Genomic DNA, 27,008 nt, shown 5'->3' with positions numbered 1-27,008 from the left:
TTACTGAAAACTCTCATTGGCAAGATGCATTGTTCTAAGACCACTCCTGATCTCCGCTTATAAAAGACAAGGCTTGCTTGGGCCTGTTTCTCTAGGTCTAATCAATGTTTAGAGAGCTCACTTAGCTAATAATATAATATTGCTAACTAATATAACTGTATGACTAGCTAATATAACAGCTTTGGAGGCAGAGAAACATTAGGTATCATTTGCCTGCTTCATAAATTAAAATAGACTAAGAGCAACTGGCCTTTCATTAGGAAAAATAATTAAACTACATCAAGGATATGCATCTTAGAAGTCGAGATATATTTTCTTAGAAAATTTAAAAAATGGGAACTTGAACTTAAAAAATATGACCAAAGAAAAAATAAGGTTAAAGATGACCTAGAGTGACCATGTTATTAAGGCCAAGGTCAAAGAAATTTAACCTGTATAATTTTGAGGCAAAAATCTCATTTTTTAAATTTTTTGAAACTAAATATATCATTGAAGTTAAGTGATTTTCTCTGGCTATATACTTTCCGCTACCTCAAATCTGAAACTCCTGAAATAACCTTCCAGTGCATAGTTATTATTTCCTTTCCACTTCCCTTTTAATTACTCTTCCTTTTCTATTAATAATAGTAGGACATAATCACCATTTTTCCTTAAAAAAAAAAAATCATCACCTGAGATGTTTTCATTGCTTTTACAGAGAGAGGAAGTGGGGGTGAGAGGGCGTTTGGGGGAAGGGTAGAGAGAAGGGGAGAGAAACACCGACGGGTTGCCTCTTATAAGCTCACTGACTGGGGATTGAACCCACAACCCAGGTATGTGTCTTGACAGGGAATCGAACCCACAACCTTTTGGTGGACAGTACAATGCTCCAACCAGCTGAGCCACACTGACCAGGGCCGTAATAGCTATTTTCAACAAAGGCAGAGAAAGAATTTAAATTAAAAAATTTTCACAAATTTGTAATAAAGGATGGAGTTTATTTATTTAACCTCACCTCCTTTGAGACAAAATAGTTTTATAAATCTCAAGCAGTTGTAGACGGAAACAATTTAAATTTCAGATTCAAAGACTATTTGGTTTAAATCAGCTAAACCAAATAAAGGAAACATAAAGAATGGATGTTTTATATATAGAACACAGAAAATTACATTTAATAAATAAATTTGAGTATAACATACTCTCTGCTAAAAGAAATACACTGGACTATAAAGTTTGCATTTGATAATAAGATATCATATTTCTTGGAATTCAAAGAATAATTTATAACATGGGTTCTTTTATCATTGGGTAACACACTGCATTTATTTTTAAAAATTTTATTTACTGATTTTAGAGATGGAGAGGAAGGGGGGGAGAGAGACACACAAACACACATCTGATTTGCTGTTCCACTTATTCGTGCATTCACTGGTTGATTCTTATATGTGCCTTGACTGTGGATCTAACTCGAACATTGGCATATCAGGATGACGTTCTAACCAACTGAGCTACCCAGGCCAGGGTTTCTATTTACTCTTAAACATGTATTTTGTGGAAATATATAAATGCCACTTAATTTTTCTTCAGTGAACTCTACTATTCATAATTATTCATTTTATGGAATTTCTGGAGCCTTGGATTATATGACCTGTTGGGTTATTTTATTTTTTACAGCACACTTTATTGTAGCCTACAAAACATTGGGCATAAAAGAAACAGTAAATTAGCATATCCTTGGAAAGACGAACTCCTCTTTTTAAAAAGGATCTGACTTTCAATATTCAAAAATAATAGGATTTATCTAATTTTGAGAAACAATGTATATACCTGAAGTCACAGACCACAGCAGTCAGAGCAATTTATTCCCTCAGCACTTATTTTTTGGTCATCTGTAAAATGGACGTAACACCTGCTTACATTATAGGATGACTGTGAGAATTAAATAAACTTTTTTTTGGGGGGGTGGGGGGGTTAAAGTAGCAGTGCTCATAAGTTTAATTAATACAAAGTAGCTATTCTTCCTTGGAGTAAAAATAACAGCATGCATCCAGAAGATAGCAAAGAAGGTAAAACAAAAAATCAATTCTGCTCTAAAGCAGTTAGCATGAGTTCTATTTTGATCAACAAAACGTAATTAAAAGATTTACCTGGATTCAAGCAAAAGAATAATATTTATCATAGCTACATGTGGCTAAGGTAATTTCTTAGAATATGAGCTCGAAATAATTCAGTAATAACAGAAAAGCACCTACTACATAGCACAGTATATTACTACATATGATTATACCTAAGTTAACTTAATAATAAACAGAAAATATTTCTTTCCACAACATAGGTTCACTGATTCTTAGTCAATTCTTTGATAATTTTATGAAGTCGAGAGTTACTTTTATTAATAGGCTGAATTCACTATCCCTCTCCTCTGCATCGTCACATTAGCATCCACAGAACTGCAAGAAGTTCTCAGTGTAATTTGTTCAAGAACTGACTAAATCAAGACCCATGTAACAGCCTCCTACCACCGTCTCTGTCAAAACAAAAAATTTAACCCTATTGTATGGTCTTCTATCAGGCCACTCAACTAGTCAGCAATCTTGTCTCCTACAATTTTATGTATTATTAGGTCATCATAGTCTTACCATTATCCATCTATTAACCTTCTCTTATCTTTAAAATACCCACCAGTTTGCCACATTTCTCCTCCTACCCGCCCCCACTCCCATTAGGAATTACTAACTTCCAATTTCCTTTGTTTTCATGTAATGTCAGGGACTTAATTATTTATACTTGCAGTGTATTAACATTTGTTATTTTAGATATTTCAAACACAGGAAAGTACAGAGGATACAATCCAAAATATTAAATTACAATAAGAAACTATAATACAAAATAACATTATCTTTGAGGTGAGGAAAAGAAACAATTTTAATTAATAAAATGCCTAAGCCTTTCAAAACAGTAGGTACCTACCTGCCTCTGTGGAAAAATCCACTATTAAGTAGGACTGTGATCAGTAGCTGATTTCCAGAACCTTCCATTTTAAGAAAAATGGTAGTATATATTTAACATTCATAACCATTTTTAAATGGTTGATTATCTGAACCATTAAATATGTTTAAGTCCTCTTGCATAAGACATCTTTGTTAAATTCCAAACTGGAACAAACTATTCACAAGGAATTTTATGCACTATAGCAACATTAAAAACCAGGTACATAGCAATGTCAAAATTTGGTGCTACTGATAAAATGTAATACAGTAGTCCCTCTCTATATTGCAGTTCACTTATCGTGGCCTCACTGTATCATGGGATTTTAAAAAATATTATACTTATTTATCGCGTATTTTTCGCTGTATCACGAGATTTTGCGGTACTGTACATGTATGTTGTTAAGGTTACGTAGGTTTAAGAGTGTAGAAAATGTTTAAGAACATAAGCAGTGTTTATAAAAGTGTGGAAAAGGTTAATAAGAGAGTGGGAAAGGTTAATAATGGACTGGGAATGGTTTATAAGTGTGTGGGAAGGGTTTATAAAGCCTTAAAATATATATTAATACTAAAAATAATGTAAGGTTCCTACTTCACGGGGGGGCAGGGGGAAGGGAGTCTAGAACGTAATACCCATGATAAGTGAGGGAATACTGTAGTTCTAATGAATAATACAACTTGATTTTAAATTATGAAATAATCAAGATGATTACTAGGTTACAGCTAGATATGTATAGCATAAAACTAAAAAATGTGATTATTTTAATACAGTATTCTTTTAAGTCTCATTACAAAGACACTAAACCATTCTAATAATGATTATCACTGCTCAAAATATTGTGGGAATCTTTCTAATTATATTTAACCTTCAAAAACTTTTGTGGAAGATTTTCACTCTAGCAGAAGTACTTTTATCCTTTGTGCATGTGTGATAAATAGAAGAGTAAAACAGCTTTAGGTCTCAAACTCTAAAGAGAAATTAATTTTTCTTGAGACTCTGTAGTCTACTAATTCATGTTAAAATTATGCAACAAACCAGAGGTAAAGGGAAATGATGAAGGAAATTTATGAAAAACCCATAGCTAACATCATCCTGAATGGAAAGGACTGAAGAAAGACTTCTCCCTAAGATCTGGAGGAAGATAAGGCTATTCACTCTTGCCACAGAAAAGATACAGCCACTCCTTGCTCCAGACCAAGTCAATTTCATCATGATTCTGGAAACCCAGATTCAGGAAACTACATAAAATATAAGGAAAGTTGCCCTGGCTGGTGTTGCTCAGTGGACTGAGTGCCGGCCTGAGAACCAAAAGGTTGCAGGTTCGATTCTCAGTCAGGGCACATGCCTGGGTTGCGGGCCAGGTCCCCAGCTAGGGGCATAAGAGACAACCACACACTAATGTTTCTCTCCCTCTCTTTCTCCCTCCCTTCTCCCCTCTTAAAAAATAAATAAAATAAAATCTTTAAAAATTATATATATAAAGTCACATAATTATGTAACATTATTTATAAAACTAAAAAATAATAATGACTGAAATATTTTAAAAAGGATATGCCCTATAATGTTAAGGGAACAGAGAAGCATACAAATAATTTACCTATATTTATAAATTACAAGTATGAACTATGACAAAAAAAAACTTAAGGGAGTATATAGAAAATATCATTTTTATGTGTGGGTAGTTAAGGTTCAATGCTTGTCAGACGTACACTTGAGTATAAGTTTATTTTACAGATATATAGGCAAGATCAAAGTTAAAAGCAACTCAAATTTTAAACTAGAAAACTGAAAATTAAATGTAAATATATTTTTAAAACTACCTAAATTCAATTAAAATTCAAAATTGATTCCAATTCTCAGGTAAGTCTAATTTACTTAATGAAAAATAGGCTATCCCTGAGTTTCCTTTCACAGTAAGACTCATAAGCTTAGCTGATGCTGACAAAAGTAACAGGTATGTAGAAGAACTATTGTAAGGGTCTTTTTTGAAGTAGAATTGACACAATTATTTCAGAAAGAGTGAGTAGTTACTTGGAGAAATATCCTATTAACTTTTTCAGTTAGTTTGCACAAATCACATGACCTTTTTTTTTTTTCTTGGTCTCCACAGTGGCAAAAGGGAAAAGATTATAGTCTAGTCCTACTTCTCTATTTTATAGGATGCTGTCAGGTATTTTCAGAGAATCAAACACAAGTAACAGCCTAAAAAATTATTTTTCATATCTTCCTTAACCTAATTTAAAGTAAGGATGTAGGAAAAGAATCTTTTCAGGGTAGGTCGACTTTAATCCTTTGAGTGACATGCGTAATTAGAAATTTGGATCAACCTGAGAAAAAGTTATATCAATATATAACCTGAGGTACAAAAAAAGAGAATAAAACATAAAATACGAATTATCCCACTGTTACTTACATTTATAGCCATCGAAAAAAGAGCCACTGAGAGCGACACTGGCACTCTTAGGAAAATTTGTCAGCGTCGCTCACAGCGACATTGGAACTCAAAGCGTTAAGAACCTTACCTGGGGATAACTGGTGGTCTTTCTTAATCACCAAACTGTGTATGTGACTTTAAACTATTTTGTAGCAACAATGATGTGTTTCTGTCTCCTTAATGAACAAGCAACAAAGTTAATTCATATCATTAATATGCTTACTTGTCCATGTCTGTGCCAGGATTCTGAACTATTAAGATAAAGCATCAGCAAAAAACATTTGGTAGAATATTTATAACATCTTTTATTTTATGTGTTCAAGTGGTTTGTGGAAATTAACTTATAAAATTGAGATTATAAAATTTGAGACAGTACTTCTGAGCCTCAAATGAATCTCTTTATTAACTAGATTATAGAATTATATCATAGAGACAGATAACATTAGTAGTCTATTAAAGTCTACTCACATGAACTTAAGGCCTCTAGTGACGGGGAGATGGGATAATCTGTCTTATCTTGTTGCATCATAGTGTACTTTAACAGCAACTTTGGAACTTTTTAATAGGCAATTTTGACAAAAACGTAACTTTTGTCTATGTCCAAACTTATCCTAAACTCCAGATATGCTGAGACTCCATTGTATTAAATGCTCAACTATAAATTATGTACTATTTATTTCCTATAAATCTATTTTCTGTTTGATTAGTTTATTATGTTTATTCTTATACACTAAAATTTTTTTTTGAAACCTAAGTAGTTTTGCATTTTCTAAGTGAAACTGTCAGAAAATTTTGTTTACTTGCAAAAAGCTTGAGGTCTGAGGGTTCCACTTCTCCTCTGGTCTTCCATGCCACGTATTTAAGATGCTTAAACAAACCTGAGAAATAATGAGAAGGGCATGAACAAAACTGAAAGGAATGCTTTTTAAAATTGTCACAATTAAAAGTAAAAATGAAATGCTATCATGTCTAAATATTTCAGTTTTATGTTCCCTATCAAAACCCTAAGGGGTCAGTCTGTTAAAACAAACTGGCATCTTCAGATGTGATCCAAATCTTTGTGACATTATAATTCCGTCATAACAAACAATGCATCAATACTTACTACACATTAATATAAATAACATATTTTTAAATAAAAAACAACTCTTTACCAAACCAAAAACAAATCAATGATTTTTTAAAAAATCTCCTACAAAATTTTTTGAAGTTTGAAAATTGGGCATAACATAAGAGATCTTGACTTCATATTTGCCTCTGCATTCAGTCTGTTCCAATATATTATTCTGATTGAAGTGTATGGATAAAATCTGGCCTCACACAAACATGAAGGTGGAAAGTAGAGGACCTCACAGATGCCATAAAAGGATCTGGAGGATCAAACTTGAAGACACATGATATACTTGTTCACTCAGATAGCAAGAAGGAACTCAAATTATCTGACAAACACAGGTCAACAGGTCACTCTGGGAAAAAAAAAAAAGAGAACCAGGGACATTTTATCTGTTTTTATAAACAAATAGTTTCGTATAATGGGCAACAGATTTGGAAAATAAGCAGTTCCTAAAAAAGCAACAGTCCACCTACAGCTATTCTCTCACTGCTCTATGAAAGCAGTAATGCAAAATACAATGGTTCATTTAGCGGGTAATTTCATTAATAATTTTAAAAGACTTGTACCTGAACAGTTTTGTGTATTACTAAAGTACTGTCAGACATACCATCCCACTTGATTTTTAGAGCATCCCTGTGACTACCAACGGCAGGTATCCTTATCCCTAAAGAACTCAAGGTTAAATCTTGTAACAAAAAACACTATATTTAAGGATCCTGGACTCTCAAACCCTAATCTTCTTCCCTATACCACTAAGTCTTAAGAAAGTAATTTCTTAGGTAAATTTTAACATTTTACACTTAAATTCTATTCAGGTTCCAGTCTCTCAAGTAAAGTCAGCATTGCTATTTCCTCTTCTCTGCTCCGTTATAAAAGACCTGTATCCATTCTTTGCTTTCCCAAAGAAAGTAGGTCTACTTCTAGTTAAATCTGTAATAAACATGCCCCGCCCCCAAAATTCCAGTTTTATAACATGAGTTTATGATGAAGACAAAATAAAACTTACAAGCCCAGATCTGAAGTGACTATACCTTTTGCAAATAGGAAGGCAGAATGAAGAGAAAAGTGGGGCCGCCTTTAATATACCAGTCAGCACCAAGCACTTGGCTGTTCTCACATCATCAAAGTAGCATCTGCTTGTGAAGTCTGTAACAGTTTTCTGACCTTCTAGTGATTTTCAAACATTAAATACTCTCAGCATGGAATTTACTGTTAAAATTTTATCTAACTGTTCAAAATTACTTTGAAAAGTGATGAATATTCTTCTGAACCAAATTTTAGAAGGTTTTATTGCCATGTGAAATAATTTTTATTTTACCTGTTTGTCAACTATTGGGCAGGGGGACAGAAATGAATCTTCCTATTTATAAGAAAATATAAACCATTTTAACATAAAGTTCACAGTTATATGTATCACAGAAAAACTGGGTAGTTATGATGCACGGAAAAGGAACACAGATGAGCGCACCATGCTTTTGCCATTCATCTACCTCCAGGCACTTATGAAGTGGCTGCCTGCAACTGGAGATACGGAAAGAAAAGTAAGAGGCAAAAACAGACATCTGGCTCCACCATCTCCAGATTGGAGAGAGCTCACCATTGGCCATGGACTGTGTGAAATACGTTTGTCCCTCAGTGACGTAAGACTGTAAGTGCTTCTTAACACTGTTGTGTTTCTGCCCCTTTCGGTTCCTTCTCTCTCATTCCTGAAACTAATCTTTGCATATAGGGAAGAGAAGCATGAAGAAAGCTGTGTGCTCTGGAAATAAGGTAGCTGAGACAAAATTTTTGTTCCGATTTCAAAGAAGCTTTGGTTACAACATTTTGGCACTAGAAACAAAAAACTAATTACATTACCTTGCCATCATTATAAAGGTTTGGATTGAATCGCACACTATGACCACCAGTTGTTTCTAAATTCACAAGCGGGGGTGAGCTGGGATAATCTTGAGGAAAATAGACATCAAACTCAAAGCAGCCATTTGCATAAGGGGTATCTGCTGGACCAGTTATCAGAACCTAATATGCACACACAAAAAGTCTGTGTTACTATTCAACACTGTTATGCAGAAAAACACAATCCAACATGAAATAAAAACCACCTTCTGACATCCTTTATATGTCGCTACTAGAATGTGTTAAAAATGAATACAGGACTAAGACATGGTTTTAAATTCAGATCAAATGACTTGGTTTTGATAAAAAGTGAACTATTAAAAGACAGATGCTTTACTGGCAACAGGAAAGCTTACCTTAACATCAAATACCTTTTAAAATATTAAGTTACTTTTTCCTGAAAGCTTTCCTTCATAATGTTCTCTATAGCATTTTCAACAATTTGAGATTCTAGGTACATTTATTATCATATCCCAAAGGTATATATATGGTTAATTTTCTACTTTAACTCTCCAGATAAGTTATTGTGTTTTTAAAATAACTTAGTTTTAATATTTTTCTCTGGGATGACAGAAGCAGGTAACAGGAATGAAAGTTCTAATGTGATAATTTATGACAAAATGGTTTTGAGAGATCAGTAGGTATTTCCCTTACGATATTTGATAGTCCAAAAAATAGCAGAGAACCCAACAGTGTCAGCATTATTTAACAAATTTTGTTGGAACCAATCAACAGATCTTCACTGTGTAAGGCAGAAGCAGCAAAGCCTCTGGTTTTAAAAAGCTGTGTGTGGAAGCAAGTGGCACTAGAGTCTCCCTTTGTGTAACAGATTTATGCTTTGGGGCTCCATTCTGAGATCCTTATGTTAGGTACAGCTTATTGATTAACAAGAGACAAAGTTACAAGTTTGAATTTGTGTGGTCCATTTAGTGATAACATAATTCCTTAGGCAACCATCCAATCAGCTCTATTGTTTATAACAGGGAACAGGGAACTGTGGCCCAATAGGTGTATAAAATTTCTATTTAAAAAAATCCAAAGAAACAAATCAAAAGAGCAAGCAAACAAAAGAAATTTCGTCAAATCAATGAGTCAATAGCTTCAGCAGTGTCATCTAAGAAAGACAGAATATTTAACCTATGAATTAAATCATAAATGGAAAGAAAGCCGTGCCCTGCAGGTGCCAAATCTTTAAATCACCAGTGTTAAAAAACATAAGGTGCAAGTTATTTATTATTGTACTACCATTACTAAATTCACAGATCTTATGAATCTATAAATACATAAATTTCCCAGAAAGGTAAATAAAAAATAATTTTTGAAGTCTGATAGCATAAAACATGACAGAAGTATCTTAAATGACAAGGAAGAAATCCTGTAACTTTTTCTACTGACGAGCATTAAATCCTTTGACACTATGCTCTAAAACTGTACTAGGCTGCACCTAGCCTTTCCTCAGGGAGAGTATTTGGTATTTTCCTCTAAACCTTTACTGTGAGTAGCAGTCTCATCCACATATTCTGAACTAACATTAGAAAAAGACTCCTTTCACTGACCTCCAAAATGGGCAAGAGAATTTTATTAAACTTATTAAAATTCATGCTATTTGTAGTGCTTTGTATGACTGTTCGAATAATTAGTCAGGGTGATATGGAAAAGGTTGTTTTTTCTACCTTCATGATGTCAAGTCGCTCCTCATCACAGCGCACGAACACACTAGAAGATGATGAAAGAGGCAGTGAGGTTGAAAGGGTCACAGCCTCCTGGGCAAGGCGGCGGGCTCTGGCAGCACTGTTTGCATCATTTGCATTTTTCACCTGAGACATGTAGTGGTAATTTATTTTAAAACCCAGCTTCCCATCTTCATCTTCAGAAACCATCTCAAATGTATCTAAAAAGGAAAATAAAAAAGAATCAGAATGAAGGATAACTACTATAATGACAAAAATAATCACAAATAAATCATTAGTCCTTCTACTCAAAATGGAGAGGAGTGCAATGTGAAAGAATAGCAAATTATAAATGTTTATCTAACATCTACTACTTCATGGATGGAATATGTAATGGAAACATCAATGTGTGGTGGTCTCTCGCACGCCACCAACTGGGGACCTGGCCTGCAACCCAGGCATGTGCCCTGACTGGGAATCGAACCAGTGACCCTTTGGTTCACAGGCCAGCGCTCAATTCACTGAGCCACTCCAGCCAGGCAGGGCTACAGTATATTTTTAAAAGGTATTAATACACATCTGTGTATGACCCAGTAATTGAACCAAATCCAAAAGCTCCAATAAAATATTTAATTCCAACACATTTCAGGAAACTTTACTCTAAGAATCCTAGAAAAATTTGTTACTTCCCAAACAGAAGCTTGGTAGTTCAAAATATTTTCACAAATTATTTCACACTCTGTGGTAGAAATTGATTCAGTTTCCTTAGTCTGGGATAGACTTAGTGACTTGATTCTAATGAACAAAGCAGAAGCAATGGAGTATGATTTCAAAACCATGTCATAAACAGCAGTGTGTGGCTGCCTGTTTGTTCTCTCTTGGGACAAATCAGAGGTGGTGTGTGAAGGCACTCAAGAATCCTATGGAAGTTTTCTATTTGTGGCCTAGACCCAGTTCTTAGCAGGAGAAACAAGGTCACAGGATGGGAGGAACACCCACCCCAGGCCTACCAGGCCCCAAGTGATAGCTCCAGCCTCAAGTCATTGGGCCCCTTGAACTCCATTTCCATTCCTCTACCCTGGGCACTGTTGAAATATATGTGTAATTACATTTTCCAAAGGTAAATCTCATGGAATTCTAAAACAGTAACAGTAACATCGTTAGTTCAAAATCCCACGTCTTGGCTTCCTCCAGGACAGGATATACAAAAAGAAAACAACTCTTTGTTAGACATCTGGCTTTGTTTTTTCTAGGTTTCTACTGAATCATGATTTCCAAATATAAGTGTAGCTATGAATTCCAAAATATAAAAAGAAAAAAGTGTGTGTGTGTATATATATATATATAGAGAGAGAGAGAGAGAGAATGAATAATTCATGGTTCAAGCAAGTTTTAAAAACTATAATTTACCAGAACATATTTCAATAGCACTATTAAAAAATATGAAGGGAAATCTAAAGAAATGAAGATTAAAATTTCAACTTACCAAACTGTAATCTCTTCATAACAGCCACATATTTTTCTTCAAGTGATTTCAATACTGATAAAGGTTTGGGTTTCATAGCCACCTTCTTTGAATATTCACCCAGTTTTTTTTCTGTTAATTTTAGAAGATTAAAACAAAAATTAACTTCTAGAGTTCAAAGTTTAAATTCCAAAAAAATAAACAAACTCTTTACAATCATCTTCCTACTGTACCATTTTAAGAAACAATTTTTTTTTCTATTTCATAAACTAATAGGGCTAAAAACCTCATGAACTTTAAAATTTAAATTCTTAAAATGGTAATTAGGTTTCATCCATTTAGGAAAACACAACAGACGTGAAATAGGTAATGCATAATAATTTATCCTCTGTTGCTATTACATGAAACTATCAATTTTAACTAAATTCTCACACACAGTAGTTCTTTTTATATCTCTCAGCACATGCCCCCTTCTGCAGACCTGGCTGGCAACACAAACATGTGCCCTGACTGGGAACTGAACAGGTGAGCTTCTGGTTCATTGGCTGTGGTTCAGCCCACTTAGCCATTTCAGCCAGGGCTCACACCCAGTCTTAATGTGCTATTTGCTAATACAATGGCATTTTTACATTTCATGAAATTCAATCAGAAAAAAAATTTATGATGCATGCTCAGCCTACTAAATTTAGTGTTAGCTATCATACATGGTAGATAAAATATTTTACAATTACTCAATTAATTTGAAAACCTGACATAGAACAAATTTTTAGGTATATGAACTTGAACACCATTAACAGAAGGAACACCATTAACAGAGGGAACTAAGTAAATGAAGAAACATCTTTGAGCAAAAGAAAAGTAGCAAAAAAGAAACAGAACTGTACCTTGATTTGCTTGCCGCAAACTGGTAGTAGCTGCATACACGATCTCAGCTGTCTTTTGGATATCTGGTACCAAAAGAGTAAGTCCTTCTGGTTCTTGATCAGATGCATCTGGTTTTACACCTGTTTTTGCATTTTCCCTTTTAGATCTGAAAGAAATTTTAATATGGAAAAAATGAAGGAAATATAAAATTACAGGATTGAAAAATAAATACTCCTGTAAATCAATAACAGTGGTAAATAATCAAAATGGTAAGTGTGGATTTCATTTGACATACACATGATATATTATCAGTGGCAGTTTAAATTAGGTTTATTATTGCTTTTGAAGTATAAAATAATGCCTAGCCAGCATAAAAAAATACTGTTTGGGGTAGGTTTTCTGCTCAAATGCAAAAATAAACAAGAGATAAACTCTGTAGAAATGTCATACTCTTAAAAGACCCAGATACCTGATATGTCCTTGGATCCACACCTTAATAAACACAGTAATTATAAATACCTAGAAATAAAGAAATCACTTCTATACCTAAAAGTCACAGGTATCTAATTCCACCTCCTAAGATTTGGGAATCAAAGGACCACATATACATTTAAATTTTATTCTCGATATATTTCACTCACAGTTAATTAATATCCCAGGGAGGGGAAAAGAAATATTCCAGCGTAAAGTGAGGCTCACTATCATATCTTAATACAATGTGCTTCCATATACCAAAACTTAATATAAACACTAAGTTCTAGGGCATAATCATTTAAAAGATAATCCTCTATTATTCCCTATTCAGGGACTAAAATGTACCCAACCTTATATAAAATTGTGTACCATAATAGGATGTGTTATGGCAAGGTTTCAGTGAATAAGACATCAAAACGTTTCTTTAAAAATTCTATATGAATGCAGTAGTATTTCCCTGTAAGGCTCACTGAAAATAGTAACTAAATATCAATTGCCTTTTTTATATTTCAATTCTCAGCACATAATAAACATCATTATACTACTGCTTAGATACTAAAAAAAACATCTTTGTTAATTCATTAATAATTTAAAACAAATGAAAATCATATATAAGCATGTTTAAGATATTTATGATAACATGTGATCCATAATACACATCACTTATTTTTCTAGTTATATACCTAGCAGCAAACAGACTTAGCTATTATTGGGCTGGCCAAAAATTTAATTTGGTTTTTTCCATAAGATGGCTCTAGTAGCACTTAAGTGTCTTTAACTTCATTCAAAACAATTTTGTTAGACTGTATTGTGACAAATGTCATATCAGCATGCATTTTTAAAAACAAACATCAAAAATGGTGAATTTTTGTGCAGCCATTTTAATATTGAAGATGCAAGAAAATACACAACATTTTCAGCATACTATGCTTTATTATTTCAAGAAAGGTAAAAATGCAACTGAAACAAACAAACAAAAAAAGATTTGTGCAGTGTATGAAAAAGGTGCTGTGACTGATCAAACGTGTCATAGTGGTTTGCGAAGTTCTGTGCTTGACAGTTCTTGGTGGACGATGTTCCATGACCAGGTACGTCATTTGAAGTTGATCAAATCAAGACATTAATTGAGAATAATCAACATTATGCCACATAGGAGACAGCCTACATATTCAAAATATCCAAATCAATCAAGTTATTGGTGAAAATGAATAATGTGTCCTTTATTTCATAGAAAAAACTAAACAGACTTTTTGGCCAACCCACAAAATGGGCATGGATCCTTAGAGAACTATGAAAGACCGACAGAAGATAGAAGAGTCCTTAACAAAATAATTATTATGTTATCTATTATTATGTTATCAAATGAACTATTCTTTATCACAAAGACAAAAATCTGCTCAGAAATAAGAGGTAAATTAAGAGCCACTCAGTGGGTAGCATGGGTAGATAAATACGGTATTATACATGTGTTTTGAATTGGCTCTCATGGTATCCACAGATATTTTTAACATACTACCTCATCTGGCAAGATGAATTTAATTGAAGATGCATACTGTGTCACTGTGTTACTGCCTTTTCTCCTAGGCTCTCTTCTTATCTTCCTTGAGGTATAAGAAGTCACAGAGAACACATGGCCAACTTTCCTTTGCCACTCAGGAACCACTTGTTAGATATGCTACTGTATACCATTTTAATCATCAACTTCTTGGTGTGTAGGTGTATATAAACATATGTTTGCATATGTGCGTAGGGAAAATACAGTGAATGTTTTAAAATTGAAACATCAGACACTGTTACTGCTAAAATCAAATAAGAGTGCATCTTTTATAGCTACAAAATAAATTTGAGACTATAGTTTAATAGTGAGTCTGAAAATTTTCTTAAGATATGATTCTGGTAGATAAGCTCAAACAGTCTCAACTTTTGTATTTAACAACAGCTATTCACAATCAGTATCAAACTCTGACAGTCAAGGAAAATGTATAAGCTGCTTGACAGTACCCCCTTTGTACTTACAGGGACTCTCTCTCCTCAATTATAAATAATTCTCCATCTTATGCCAGAGCTTAAAAATTTCTTAAGTAACAGGGCCACTGAACCATAACAGGAAAACAACAGTAAGCAGTTTGAGAAAACAGAAGCGTTACGGTTATAACTTCAAAGGACGGTTTTCCTAAAATCAATCAGCTGATTCACTGTACTCTCAAATAAAGATTTCACTTAAAAAGAAATATATCTTGCCCAGCAGAGAAGGAAGATTGGGAGTGAAGCTCATTTTTCCAGAAGTAAAGTATTTTCATCTTGAAGAAACAAGACTCTCTAGCATGGAGAGTAAACTGTTATCAATGCAATTTAAGGCAAGTTAACCCTGAAAAACTACTGATTTGAAATTTCAAGCCCTATTCATGAATACCAATTTCCTAATTCCAGTTTTTGAAAGATGATTAGTAGGAGAAATCCCTATTATTCAAATAGTGCAAATAATCAGGATGGTAAATTCTATGACTTTTTGACAGCAAAATAAAAAATGAAATAGTGCAAAAAATCCACAGAAGTCTAAAAATATTATTTTTTACACCAAACGTGTAAAATAAACAATCATATACATCTCATATTGAAGACAATGGTTCACTCATAAAGCTGATATATCTTAGAGCTTTAAAACCAGGTTCTAATGAGAGATTTTTAGGTGGATAGTCTATTTGGCAAACACATCCTGGGGGTAAAAAGGAGTCATCTCCAAAAGGAGGTTAGTTCAAATATGTGAAGTTACAGACACTACCTGCCTAATGATGATTGTCTGACACCAAACTGCAGCCAGCAGTCTCTTTTCTACAGTAGTTGCAGGTTACTGTCAACCCAAATGTAGGCCCAGCTCATGAAAAAAGGCCATACCTTAGCTCACATCCTGAAGTCTGTGTGAAAAGCTATTTGAGTTCAAGGCACCTAGCTGGAAGTAGGTCTTTGAGACTGACAATGGATCCAACATGGTAAAAGCAATCAGCGACGGCCGCTACCATGGTATCCGCTGCTTTGTGCATACGTTGAATCTGGTTGTGATCACTGCCCTGAAGAAATATGAGGAATCAACTGAAGTTTCTACCATTGCACAGAATTATCTGCAAACATTTTCCACTATGCTGTGAATTCCAACTAAACAGCTAACAAATTAAGAATATTTTGGCTCTGTGACATACAATCTAAACTAGGATGTGAGCAAAATGGGCAAAACTTGCTTGAGAAAACAAAAAGAAAAAACCCATAACTCAACATTCAGTTATAAACAACTTTCTCTGCTAATACTATCACCCAAATAAAGGTGGATATTCATAAGACTAGATACAAAATATCAGAATTATGTTCGTTATTTATCTCTAAACTGAAAGGAGCTTAATATAACTATTTTCTTAATAGAACATTAAAAAGACCACTTCAACTCCTGCACCAATTCTAAAGTCAAAACTTCCACACAGTTGAAATGAACATTTAAAAAGCAGAGCTATGTTGAAGAAATAATCTGGAGACTACATACTGAAATGTCCAGATTCACAACTATTAACAATTAGCATCTTAGAGCAAGATTCTAAAACTATAGGAGAATGAAGCTTCTACATTTATCCATAAAAAAGTGTGTCATATTGTACTTCACAGTTCTAAAGCTCTTTGCTAGGAATTACAGTTTGAACAACAAACTGAAATTAAAAGTAAAGAGAATTTTTAAAAAATATTACTATGGAGAATTATTTGCTTCTTACATCTCCAGAAAACATGAAAATGATTACTGAAATGCACTAGTAAATGGGGCGAAGACCTCTACAAGACGAATGTTTTGGTGATTAGTTAAAGCTCAGTTTTTAACTCTAGATTTCCTTTTGTTTTTACTTAAACTTTTTTCAAATAAAACTGCCAGTTTTGGTTCTTAACGTGGTTTAAATAAAAGATGACAAAATCTTCCTTGTCTTAGAAATCATTAATAAGCAGTAGGAGACAAGAAAATATTCAAAAACAGAGATATGAGAAGCCTTTAAAAATAAAGCCTTAATTTCTAGATCAGACTAAAACATAGTAATTTTTAGGTCAGATTAAATATCATAAGACATAATGAATGTAGTGTGCACAATGAAGGAGCCTCAAATAATATGCTTGCCCAAGGGGCAATCCAACTGAGGCAAGACTTTTAAAATAAATGTTGGCATTTCTATCTCCATCACCAAATAAAAGGTTGATGCTGAACTTGTTTGACATTATAAAAAACAAACAAAAAAACACACAAAAACTATATGGTCACAACAAATGCTTCTTGTCTAGGATATCACACTCTTTTCATTTTGTAGGTTTTGAAAGGTAGAGAAAAAGAGGAACAACTAGGAAATATTTTTCCACTGGAAACAAAGTAGGAGGACTGGAACTGAAATTATTTCTTAACTGACTGAAACCCTAGATAACTACCGTATTTTTCGCACTATTAGATGCACCTGACCATAAGACGCACCTAGGTTTAGAGGAGGAAAACAAGAAAAAAAATATTCTGAACCAAATGGTGTACTAAAATATTTAATAAAATATAACAATAATATTTCAACCATGTAAAGTGAACAGCGGTCAACAGTGGTATTAAGAACCGTCATCACTATCATTAACAAATGAGGAGAGACTTTAAGGTTCAAGTACTCTTCTAGTTGCTAGTGTCAGAATTTATGAAGCTCAGTTGCTCACAATCACTGATATCACTTTCTTCACTATCTTCATACTGACCAGACACCCTGAGATTCAGCAGTGAAGGACATTTAAGTGTCCCCAGAGGTTTCGCATGGGCCCACTGCCTCCTCTTCTAAAAGCTGTCACCACCACTGACAGGTCAGGTAATACATATCATGGTCCGTGACCAATATTTGCTCCATAAGATGCACAGACACCACCCCCCCCACTTTTGGGGGGAAAAAAGTGCATCTTATGGAGTGAAAAATACAATATATCCTAAATATCCAAAGCCAGCTCAGAGAGAAGTCCATGTCCCCTATTTCTACTTATTCATTGATGCACAAATTAAATTGTTCTTGGAAGTTAAGTTCAATTTAGTACATAAATATACTTGACTGAGACATCAGGAGATGTGAATTCTTATCATAGCTCTGCCACTAAGCATCACAGAATCTGGAGCAAATCACAATATTTATGGACCTTGTTTCCCTCACTTATAAAAAGAAAGCTCTAAACTACCCAAACTCTAAAAAGAGTCCCTTATAGCTCTAAAAATCTACAGATAATATGGAATATTTATTATGATGTGGCCAGAAAGATATTATCAATTAAATCTTAACATAAGTATGTTTCCTGAAACATAAAACTCACATAATGCAATTTGATAAGGAATAATCATTTTATATTGATATGTTATGCTGAGGTAGAAATAAGAAGTCATTTTTATAATTTTCTAAGAGTTTTCTGTTAATCATTTAAATAGTAAATTGTATTTTGGCATGCAATCAAAAGTTTTTCAAGAACCATCTAACAATTCTCTTTTCTTTTTTTTTAAAGAATTTTATTGATTATGTTGTTACAGTAGTCCCAAATTCTTTTCCCTTTGCTCCCCTCTGCCCAGTACCCCGCTTCCCTCCAGCAATCCCATCCCCTTAGTTCATGTCCATGGATCGTGTATGTAAGTTCTTTGGCTTCGCCCTTTCTTATATTATCCTTAACTTCCCCCTGTACATTTTCCATCTAATAATTTTCAAGCCCAACCATAATATAAGCATGAAACCTAAATGATCAATTAACTAGTTTGGTAAGAGGGAGCAACAGTGTATAAAAACAGAAGTGGCTGGCTATGGGTCAAACGACTCGTTTTCCCTCACAAATTTTGTTTTTGATAATGAACACCACAGGCATCAGGAGACTGGAAAGCTAAATGCCAGATTTATTACTTGTTAATTAAGTTTTAAATGTTAAATTCTAGGCAATTGTTTCATCCTCTGTCAAACAAGAATAATAAGTATTTTATTGCCTACACAGAGCAGGAAAAACTGATAATATACATGTAAGTACTTTTGAAACTGTATCCTACACACCAGTTACAGTTATACCGCCTCCTTATATTTTCTATGTAATTACATGCCATTATGTATTTATTGTCACTTACCCACAATTTAAAAGTTTGACTTGTTCTCAAGAAACAAGAAGGGAAATCAATAAAAAGAAGCTAGAACATAAATACTATGCTTATAAAAATCATTTCAAACTGGCAGAACAAAAGAAATGCAGGAAATACTTTTGTCTTCTACTGCCATCTAAGTTGTCAATCTGACAAGTCAGAAAAATTCATTTTCACACCAGATTTTGAACCTCCATAACTGGTATAAAATTAAGTGGAAGTGACCTTGGACTTATGTATCAATTAACAACTAATGACAGGCTGCCTTCGGCATGTGTATAACACTGCTTACACTTTATATGTACCTCCTACTTTTGATATTATACTTTCTCTTTCTTGCATCTCGATCTCTTTCTTTTGACCCCTAGGGAACTATTTCTTCTCATTGCTTGCTGGCCTAAAAATTAAAAGTGTTAGACACAAACATCATTAAGTTCTAAAACAAAGGAAAAAAAACATATGAAGAGAGTTTTTGGATAAAATAAATAAGAAGCTGGTAAATTTTGTCTACATTTGACAAGAAAGAAAAGGGTTAATATTGTTACACTGAGAGCATCTGAAAAATTAAACATTTATAGTAATAGTTTTTAGCCCAGGGTAGGTATAGCTCAGTTGGTTAGCGTGTGATCCTGATACACCGAGATTGCAGGTTTGATCCCCAGTCAGGGCACGTACAAGAATCAACCAATGAGTGCATAAGTAAGTGGAACAACACCCCCTCACCCCCCGTCTCTCTCTGTCTCTGTCTCCCTCTCAAAAATCTCAATAAGAAATAAAATAATATAGAATAGAATGCTGGACCTTACATAAGTATGTAAATAAGTAAATACATGTTCTCAAACACTAGTTAAGGGAGTGATTTCCACTTCAGAACTTCAGAATATAAGCCCTTAGTGGATGAATATTAAATTGTTCTTTTTTTAAATTTTCTTTTTTTATTTTGGTTTTTCAATTACAGTTGTCCCCTTTTCCCCTAATTTCTCTCCCCCACCCAGCCCACCCCCTCTCCCGCAACCATATCCCTCCCCGTTGTCCATGTCCATGAGTCATTTATACATGTTCCTTGACTAGACCCTTCCCTTATCCCCCTTCTCTCCCTCTCCCCTCCCCCCTATTGACTGCTATTCTGCTCTTTGTTCTATTTAGTTCCTTTGTTTGTGTTGTTCTTTAGTTTCCTGTATTAGGTGATATCATATGGTATTTTTCTTTCTTTGCCTGGCTTATTTCGCTAAGCATAATTCTCTCTAGTTCCATCCATGTTGTTGCAAATGGCAGGAGCTCCTTCTTTCTTTCTGCTGCACAGTATTCCATTGTGTAAATGTACCACAGTTTTTTATCCACTCATCTACAGATGGGCACCTAGGTTGTTTCCAGCACTTAGCTATTGTAAACAGGGCTGCTATGAACATAGAGGTGCATAAGTTCTTTTGAATTTTAAATTGTTCTTTATAAGTGAGTGCCTAGTATTAAAGTAGATAAGCAAAAGAAATAAGAGGTTTTTAATTTTTGTTCAAACTGTAGTAAAAAATTTCAACTGAACAAGAAAAAAGGTACAAAACTTCCTAATGATAGCATTCTGAAACGTTCCACATCTTTTTAAGTGGTTGATGATGTCAGAAAAAGGCCTAACTAGAAAACTACACTGTATTCTACCTTACACGTATGGTTCAAGGGCACTTGCAAATAATATAAGACTAACATACAAACTATGTATGGTGCCAGGTGGGTACTGGAAATTTCAGGGGGGACATTTTATAAAGTATATGATTGTCTAACCACAATGCTATATACCTGAAACTAATACAAAATAATAGTGAATATAATTTGCAATTCAAAAATATAAAAAATAATTTGAAAGACTAATACACAAACATGTTATATACCTTTTAAGTATTTCCCCCAAAATCCTGATAATTATCTGTTTCAGACAAAATTTAGAAAAGTCTTGAATGTAAAATTCTCTGGTTTGAAGCATTACACTTTTGTCTGGCCTTTTGTGCTCCCAAAAGGAATGCTAGTCCCGTTTTACCTTAATAAAATGCCTACTAATAATCAGCTAACAGCAATATTAGTTTGTCTGTGTTAACTGTTAGACTCAGTTAACTCTATGCAGTTATTACTAATTGTGAATCTTGAAAGGATGTATTAGAAAGGTACTGGATAATAAAACCACAGAATCATAAATATTAAATGATATAAAATATTAAAATATCCTCTTTAGAAAGCTCTTAATTCAATTTGTACAGTAAATATTTTAAAATGCCTAAGGAACCGTCAACTTTTAAAAAACAGATGAAATCACAGTAAACCACTCCTAGTTGCTACCTTGCCATGTCAACAGGTTAATTTACCAGATAAACCAGGAAAGATGAACATAATAAACATGTTTATTCCTTGAGTAACATTCTGGCATACACTAATTACCAACTCCATCACTGCAATTATAATTATCAGTCACTAATCTTCACCCACAACAATCGTTTCATTATTAAGGTATAATTAATTATAATTGAAGGAAATAAGAAATGCCCTATAGTGTATTATTTTAAAAATTAAAATTCAGAAGCAACCATTCAGATGTGTGTGCACTGATATATTCATGCATATGTAGTTATATATCACACGTATTATTGTATATTATAGCAAAATCTCAGTAGTAATTACAGAACTAGCTGGCATAAATGCTGTCTCTCGTGGGGGTGTGCCACTGTGCCAATTCAACTTCCTCCTCTAAGCAGTCGTTCTGATTTAAGGCTCTGGAGGTTTAAAAAGTTTGGCAATATGATTACAACATTGATTCTACCTAGTTTACTCCCTAGCAGACCACCAAAAAGGTGTGGAAGGCACCCCAACTAATACATCTGCACTCCTTTACCCAAGAATTATCTGAGTTATCCTGCATTAAAATACAAGTGGCCCTTTGAAAGGTTAAAGGGTCATTTTCTTCTTTATCTAAATTAGAATAATCCATATTCAAGGAAGAATTCTGAAATAAAATGCCTATCTTAAAGAAAAAGGGAAAAATCCTGGAACAGCAGGATAAACCTGGACAAAAGGTGCTTCTGGATAAACAGAAGGCCAAAAGAGAGCACTGCAAATCTTAGCAGGGAAGTGGAAAATAAAAAGGAAGAGAAACATGTTAAGTTAAAATATAGCTATATTTTATAAAACTTTCAAGGTGACTCTGTATTGTAGCCATATGTAAACACAAAAGTAGACTAGTTTGACTAACTTTAGTTTCTCCCAATTTAGTGCAGACTAGAGAAGAGAGGATGATAGTTAATGGACATCCTCCCATTTCATCCTTCTCTACTGGGTTGGCCAGAGTTCGTTTAGTTTTTTCCATAAGATGGCTCTAGTAGTGCTTGATTGTTTGTAACTTCATTTGAAACACTTTTGTTAGTCTGTATTGTGACAGCTGCCATTATCAGCATGCATTTTAAAAAAACTTCAAAATTGGTAAATTTTTGTGCAGTCATTTTGATATTGGAGATGGAAAAATGCACGCAACATTTTTGGCATATTATGCTTTATTATTTCAAGAAAAGTAAAAACGCAACTGAAATGCAAAAAGAGACTTGTGCAAGGAATGGAGAAGGTGCTGTGACTGATCCAACATGTCAAAAGTGGTTTGGGAAGTTTTCTGCAAGCCCGCAACCAGGGACTTGGCCCGCAACCCAGGCATGTGTCCTGACCAGGAATAGAACCAGGGACCCTTTGGTCTGCAGAACAATGCCTAACCACTGAGCCACACCAGTCAGGGCTTAGTTTATTCACTTTTATACTTATCTCTATTTTTGGCAAGTGATACTGGTTCTTCTGATATGGCAGTAGTCTGAAGTTTCTTCTTCAATTATTTTTTTTAATCCAGCTAATCAAAAGAAAGATTCTAACAATAGCATAGGTGGAATATGATCTGAAAATTCTTCCTCATTAATGCTGTAGCTCTCACCCTGAAAAGGAATTTCTACCAAAAACAATTCCCTTCAGTTTTCAATCATGAAAACTGTTTGGATTATTTGATCAGATTAATGAAATCCCATTACTATATGAGCACTATTTTTAATTTAAATTCTTAAAATAATATAGATAAAAGTCTCCAGAAAAGTTTTTTCTAAAACCTACTTAATACAAGTTTTCCACATCTACAACTTTAGCTGGATCAGAGCTTTAAGAAAACGGCAGAGAAATGTATACGCATGCATGTAGTCTCACCTTGTCACCCTGAACCTTAGAATCAAGCCTCTACTATGACTCTGAAGTTCTGGTAAGCCAAAGATGATAGTTTTCTATCATCTTTTCATTATGATAATACAATAACCTAGTAGGCTTAGTTTTGGAAAGCTGCCTGGGAGCATGGAGTTCAGATTCTCTACGCGAACAGAGGAAACCATGCTCCAAGAACCAGTTATGCTACAGCACTTGCACGCTATAAGAGACCCCCAGGGGAATACCTGCAATTGCCAGTGTAACACACAGGCAGAATAATGCAGTTAATAGTAATCTGAAGCTTGATTTGTATGATTGCTTTTTTCAGTCAAATGTCTGGAACACAGAATGTACTTCAACCTACAAACTAATTTTCTATATAGGTCCACAATACTCAAGAACCAGAGTGCTATAATGACCTCAAATCCTCAGTCCCCAGAAATGGCAGGACGGAAACAAGACATACAGTGCTCGCGCTGAGATGGAAGGATGAAAATCTCTTCCAGGGCAGTTTAGCCTTGTTCCAACCACGCCAGCCATTCAGCTCCACCACAAGACAGTCTTTTTATGAGGCAAATCCAGTCTCTGTGGAAACCCTCAGGGTCTCATCACCACTCCATCTTGGAGTCCCCCCTTCCCCCTACAGCTCCCACCACACTGCATCCAGGCACACCAAACTCATTTAGGTTTCCCTGAATACATGTTGCTTTCTTTTACTGCTAACGTGATTCCCACAGCCTAGTTAGTATACCAGCCTCCTACTCCTGTTTAGTTAGCTAGTTCCTACTTAATCTTTAGGTCTCCAAATCTGGGTTCATTCTCCAGTAACGTCTTCTACATCTAACACACCACAAACTGTGTTATTAAAACTGTCTAATAATTATTTCCACCATTTGTCAGTCCCTCATAAAAAGGATGCCATTTTCTCATTAGGCTCCCATGAACGTTCAATAAGTATGCTAAATGAATAAGTCAGTCATGCTCTTGTGACCATGCCAGATCTCACCTATCTAAATACAATCACAAATTTCTAATCATAAAGTAGCTAAAAGCAAGGTGGACGATCTGCCTCTTCAGCTTATTTTTTTAAAAAAACAACATTCTTTAAATTTATTTTTAGAGAGAGGGGAATGGAAGGAGAAAGAGAGGGAGAGAAACAATGACGGGCTGCCTCTCTCACATGCTCCAACAGGGGACTGAACCTGCAGCCCAGTCAAGTGCCCTGCCTAGAAATCAAACCAGTGACCCTTCACTTGGCAGGACAGCATCCAACCAACAGAGCCACACTGGCCAGGGCCTTTCATCTTCTTAGTGATAGCTTGTATTTCCTCTTACAGAAGGTTTCAGTCTTGGGGGTGGGTCAGATACCTTTCATTCTTTGAATCTTGAGGTCTAGATTAGCTAGGTTTAGACAATGGCCTCAAGATAGGATATTCTCAATTAGGTCATTCCCATCAACGAAAGTAAACAACTTCTTTATACTTGGGCAAAAGAAAGATAAAAATTGTAAGTATACACAGAAGAAATAATTTCAATGCAAGTCATTATATGTAACCACAATCATCACTTCTAGAGAGCTGCAGAGTATATAGCAAATCTGTTTCCTTTAAGATGACAGAAGAGTTAAATATGTTAAAACTTCATTTGAAGAGAAAAAATTGTATGGCTTTTGTGTATGCTTGGTTTAAAAAAAGACGTAAAAAGTAAAAAATAAGTTAGCAAGAGGAAAAAACATAAGGCAATAAGATATACAAACTATTTTCTCTGTATTACTCTGAAAAATTTCTTACACTAAACAGATATACTTTAGTCACTCTTACATTTCTTACTAAGAGTGCAAAGACAAAAATAATGTAAAACTGCTCTAAGCTGGGGTACATCTACACATTATTTAAAAATCATAACCCCAAACCCTTATAAAGCACTAAAGCGTATCCTGTAAATGGTATATAAACAAGACATAGTTGACTTGACCCCTCTCTTCTCACAGTATCCTGCGGCTTTTAAAAATACAGTTGGAAATGTGGTACGCAGGTGGGGGGAAGAGGGGTGCTCTATACACACTTTGAATCAATTTTAAAATTGAACTCAGACCAATTTCTGTGGGTGTAAACACTATAGGAAGTAGGACTATATTGTTCACTTTATATCAGCTTTATGATATTGAAAATATGAAATATATATATTGTCTTGACAGGTTGGAAAAAAAAAAGATTTTACCCTCTCTCTGTGAGGTGGGAAATGAATTCTCAATGTGGCAAAACTTAAAAGGAGAATAGGGATGGTATATCATGCATGTCTTTGCTGGTTTCTTTTCCTAACAGAAGCTGTATAATACAAGAGATACCACGAGGGATCTCAACTAATAAGCATATTCAAATCCTAATACAAGTAGAGGCCCTGGCCGGGTAGCTCAGATGGTTAGTGTGTCATTCCCATAATCAAGTCACTAGTAGTGTTCCATTAGTGAAAGAAAACTATTATTACAAATAGTTACTGCACAGGGTCACGTAAAGATAAAATAACAAATGAGCTCTGTAAACAGTCACTACGATCTTCACATGCAAGTTTTGTTGGTACAAAATTTAGAAGTTTGAAGTTGTCATTTTTTTCGTGTTGAAGTAAAAAGGAAAGAACATGAAGAATAATTTTTTCCAGGTAACCAAGTAGAAAAGAGTTCCAATTAAATGAAATTCAGTTATCCTCTACCTGAAATTAAATTCTTATACGTAATTAATACATTTATACAGAAGTTGTTTATTTTTAAAATTTACACCACATGTTATTTAAACAGAAAATACATTAATTTAAGAAAAGTAACAAAAAAGGCACTCTAGGTGCAAAAATTCTCCATTCACTGCAATAAACATCTATAATTAACTTAGAACTCAATATAATAGGACTACATTTTTGCAGGCTCAAATAGAAATTACAGCATAAGGAACTACACAGTATAAAGTTATTCTTATTCAAATGGCCTTATTTTGACATTTATAACACCATAAATTTGTGATTTTTTTAAAAGCAGAGGTAATTATAACAACAGTCCAAATCTTTACACAATTTTCGCCTAAGAAATAAAATACTCCTGAGGGAAAAACACTCAAGGTTTCATAAATTTTCAATTTTTACTCAAAAGACAGAAATAAAAGGTACATAAACACAAGGGAAATTTTCCCCTAAAAGTACACAAGAGCAATTTGAAAGCTCTGTATATTTTATATTAATTGCTTTGTCAAAAACTCTATGTTTCTTATATAGGAGTAAGGAACACAAATGGCCAGGGCAGTGAAGGAGATGCTTTAATTAGACATTTCTCAATGAAACATTAGCTCAATTAGAAAATTAGGATCTTCAGTTCAACTATGCCACCACACTATTTTTACTCTGGCTGCCAAGTAATATTTAGAAATATTTTAGCCACAACAAAGGATGGGATTAAACATAACACTATTATCTCTACCAACAGAAATAAATCTCATACCATCAAAGATAATATACTTCTATATTTTCCTTCCCTGGTAAAATAGTGGTATAAAGCTATAGCTTTTAATACCTCTACCAACTGGTTTTTATTTAATCTCATCACTAATTTATGGTTCTTATGTCTGGAAGAGAGCCACTAGTTTTTAAAATGACAGTGACAGTAACATGAACTAATAGAGCCAGAAGCTGATTTCCCTCTGAAAGGTAAAGACTGACAAAAACTATTCCTCCAGTGACCAATTCTCTGCCATTATTTCACATATACCATTGTTCTCAAA

General features: G+C 34.2%; 1 protein-coding gene across 1 annotated transcript in view; it reads right to left on the bottom strand.

Annotated features, from left to right (window-relative positions):
• BIRC6 (baculoviral IAP repeat containing 6) overlaps positions 1-27,008 on the bottom strand; it is a 190,951-nt gene that overhangs the window by 7,535 nt on the left and 156,408 nt on the right. The window contains exons 67-71 of the mRNA XM_090281119.1: positions 12,431-12,576; positions 11,568-11,678; positions 10,085-10,302; positions 8,373-8,534; positions 6,202-6,279 (exon numbers count right to left, since the gene is read on the bottom strand). Of these exons, the coding sequence (XP_090137245.1) occupies positions 6,202-6,279; positions 8,373-8,534; positions 10,085-10,302; positions 11,568-11,678; positions 12,431-12,576 (715 nt within the window). The remainder of the gene's footprint in view (positions 1-6,201; positions 6,280-8,372; positions 8,535-10,084; positions 10,303-11,567; positions 11,679-12,430; positions 12,577-27,008) is intronic.

Source organism: Furipterus horrens, unplaced genomic scaffold, assembly GCF_987537825.1.
Source record: "Furipterus horrens unplaced genomic scaffold, mFurHor1.1.pri manual_scaffold_6, whole genome shotgun sequence".
Lineage (NCBI taxonomy): Eukaryota > Metazoa > Chordata > Mammalia > Chiroptera > Furipteridae > Furipterus > Furipterus horrens.
This window is presented reverse-complemented; position numbering and strand designations above follow the sequence as displayed.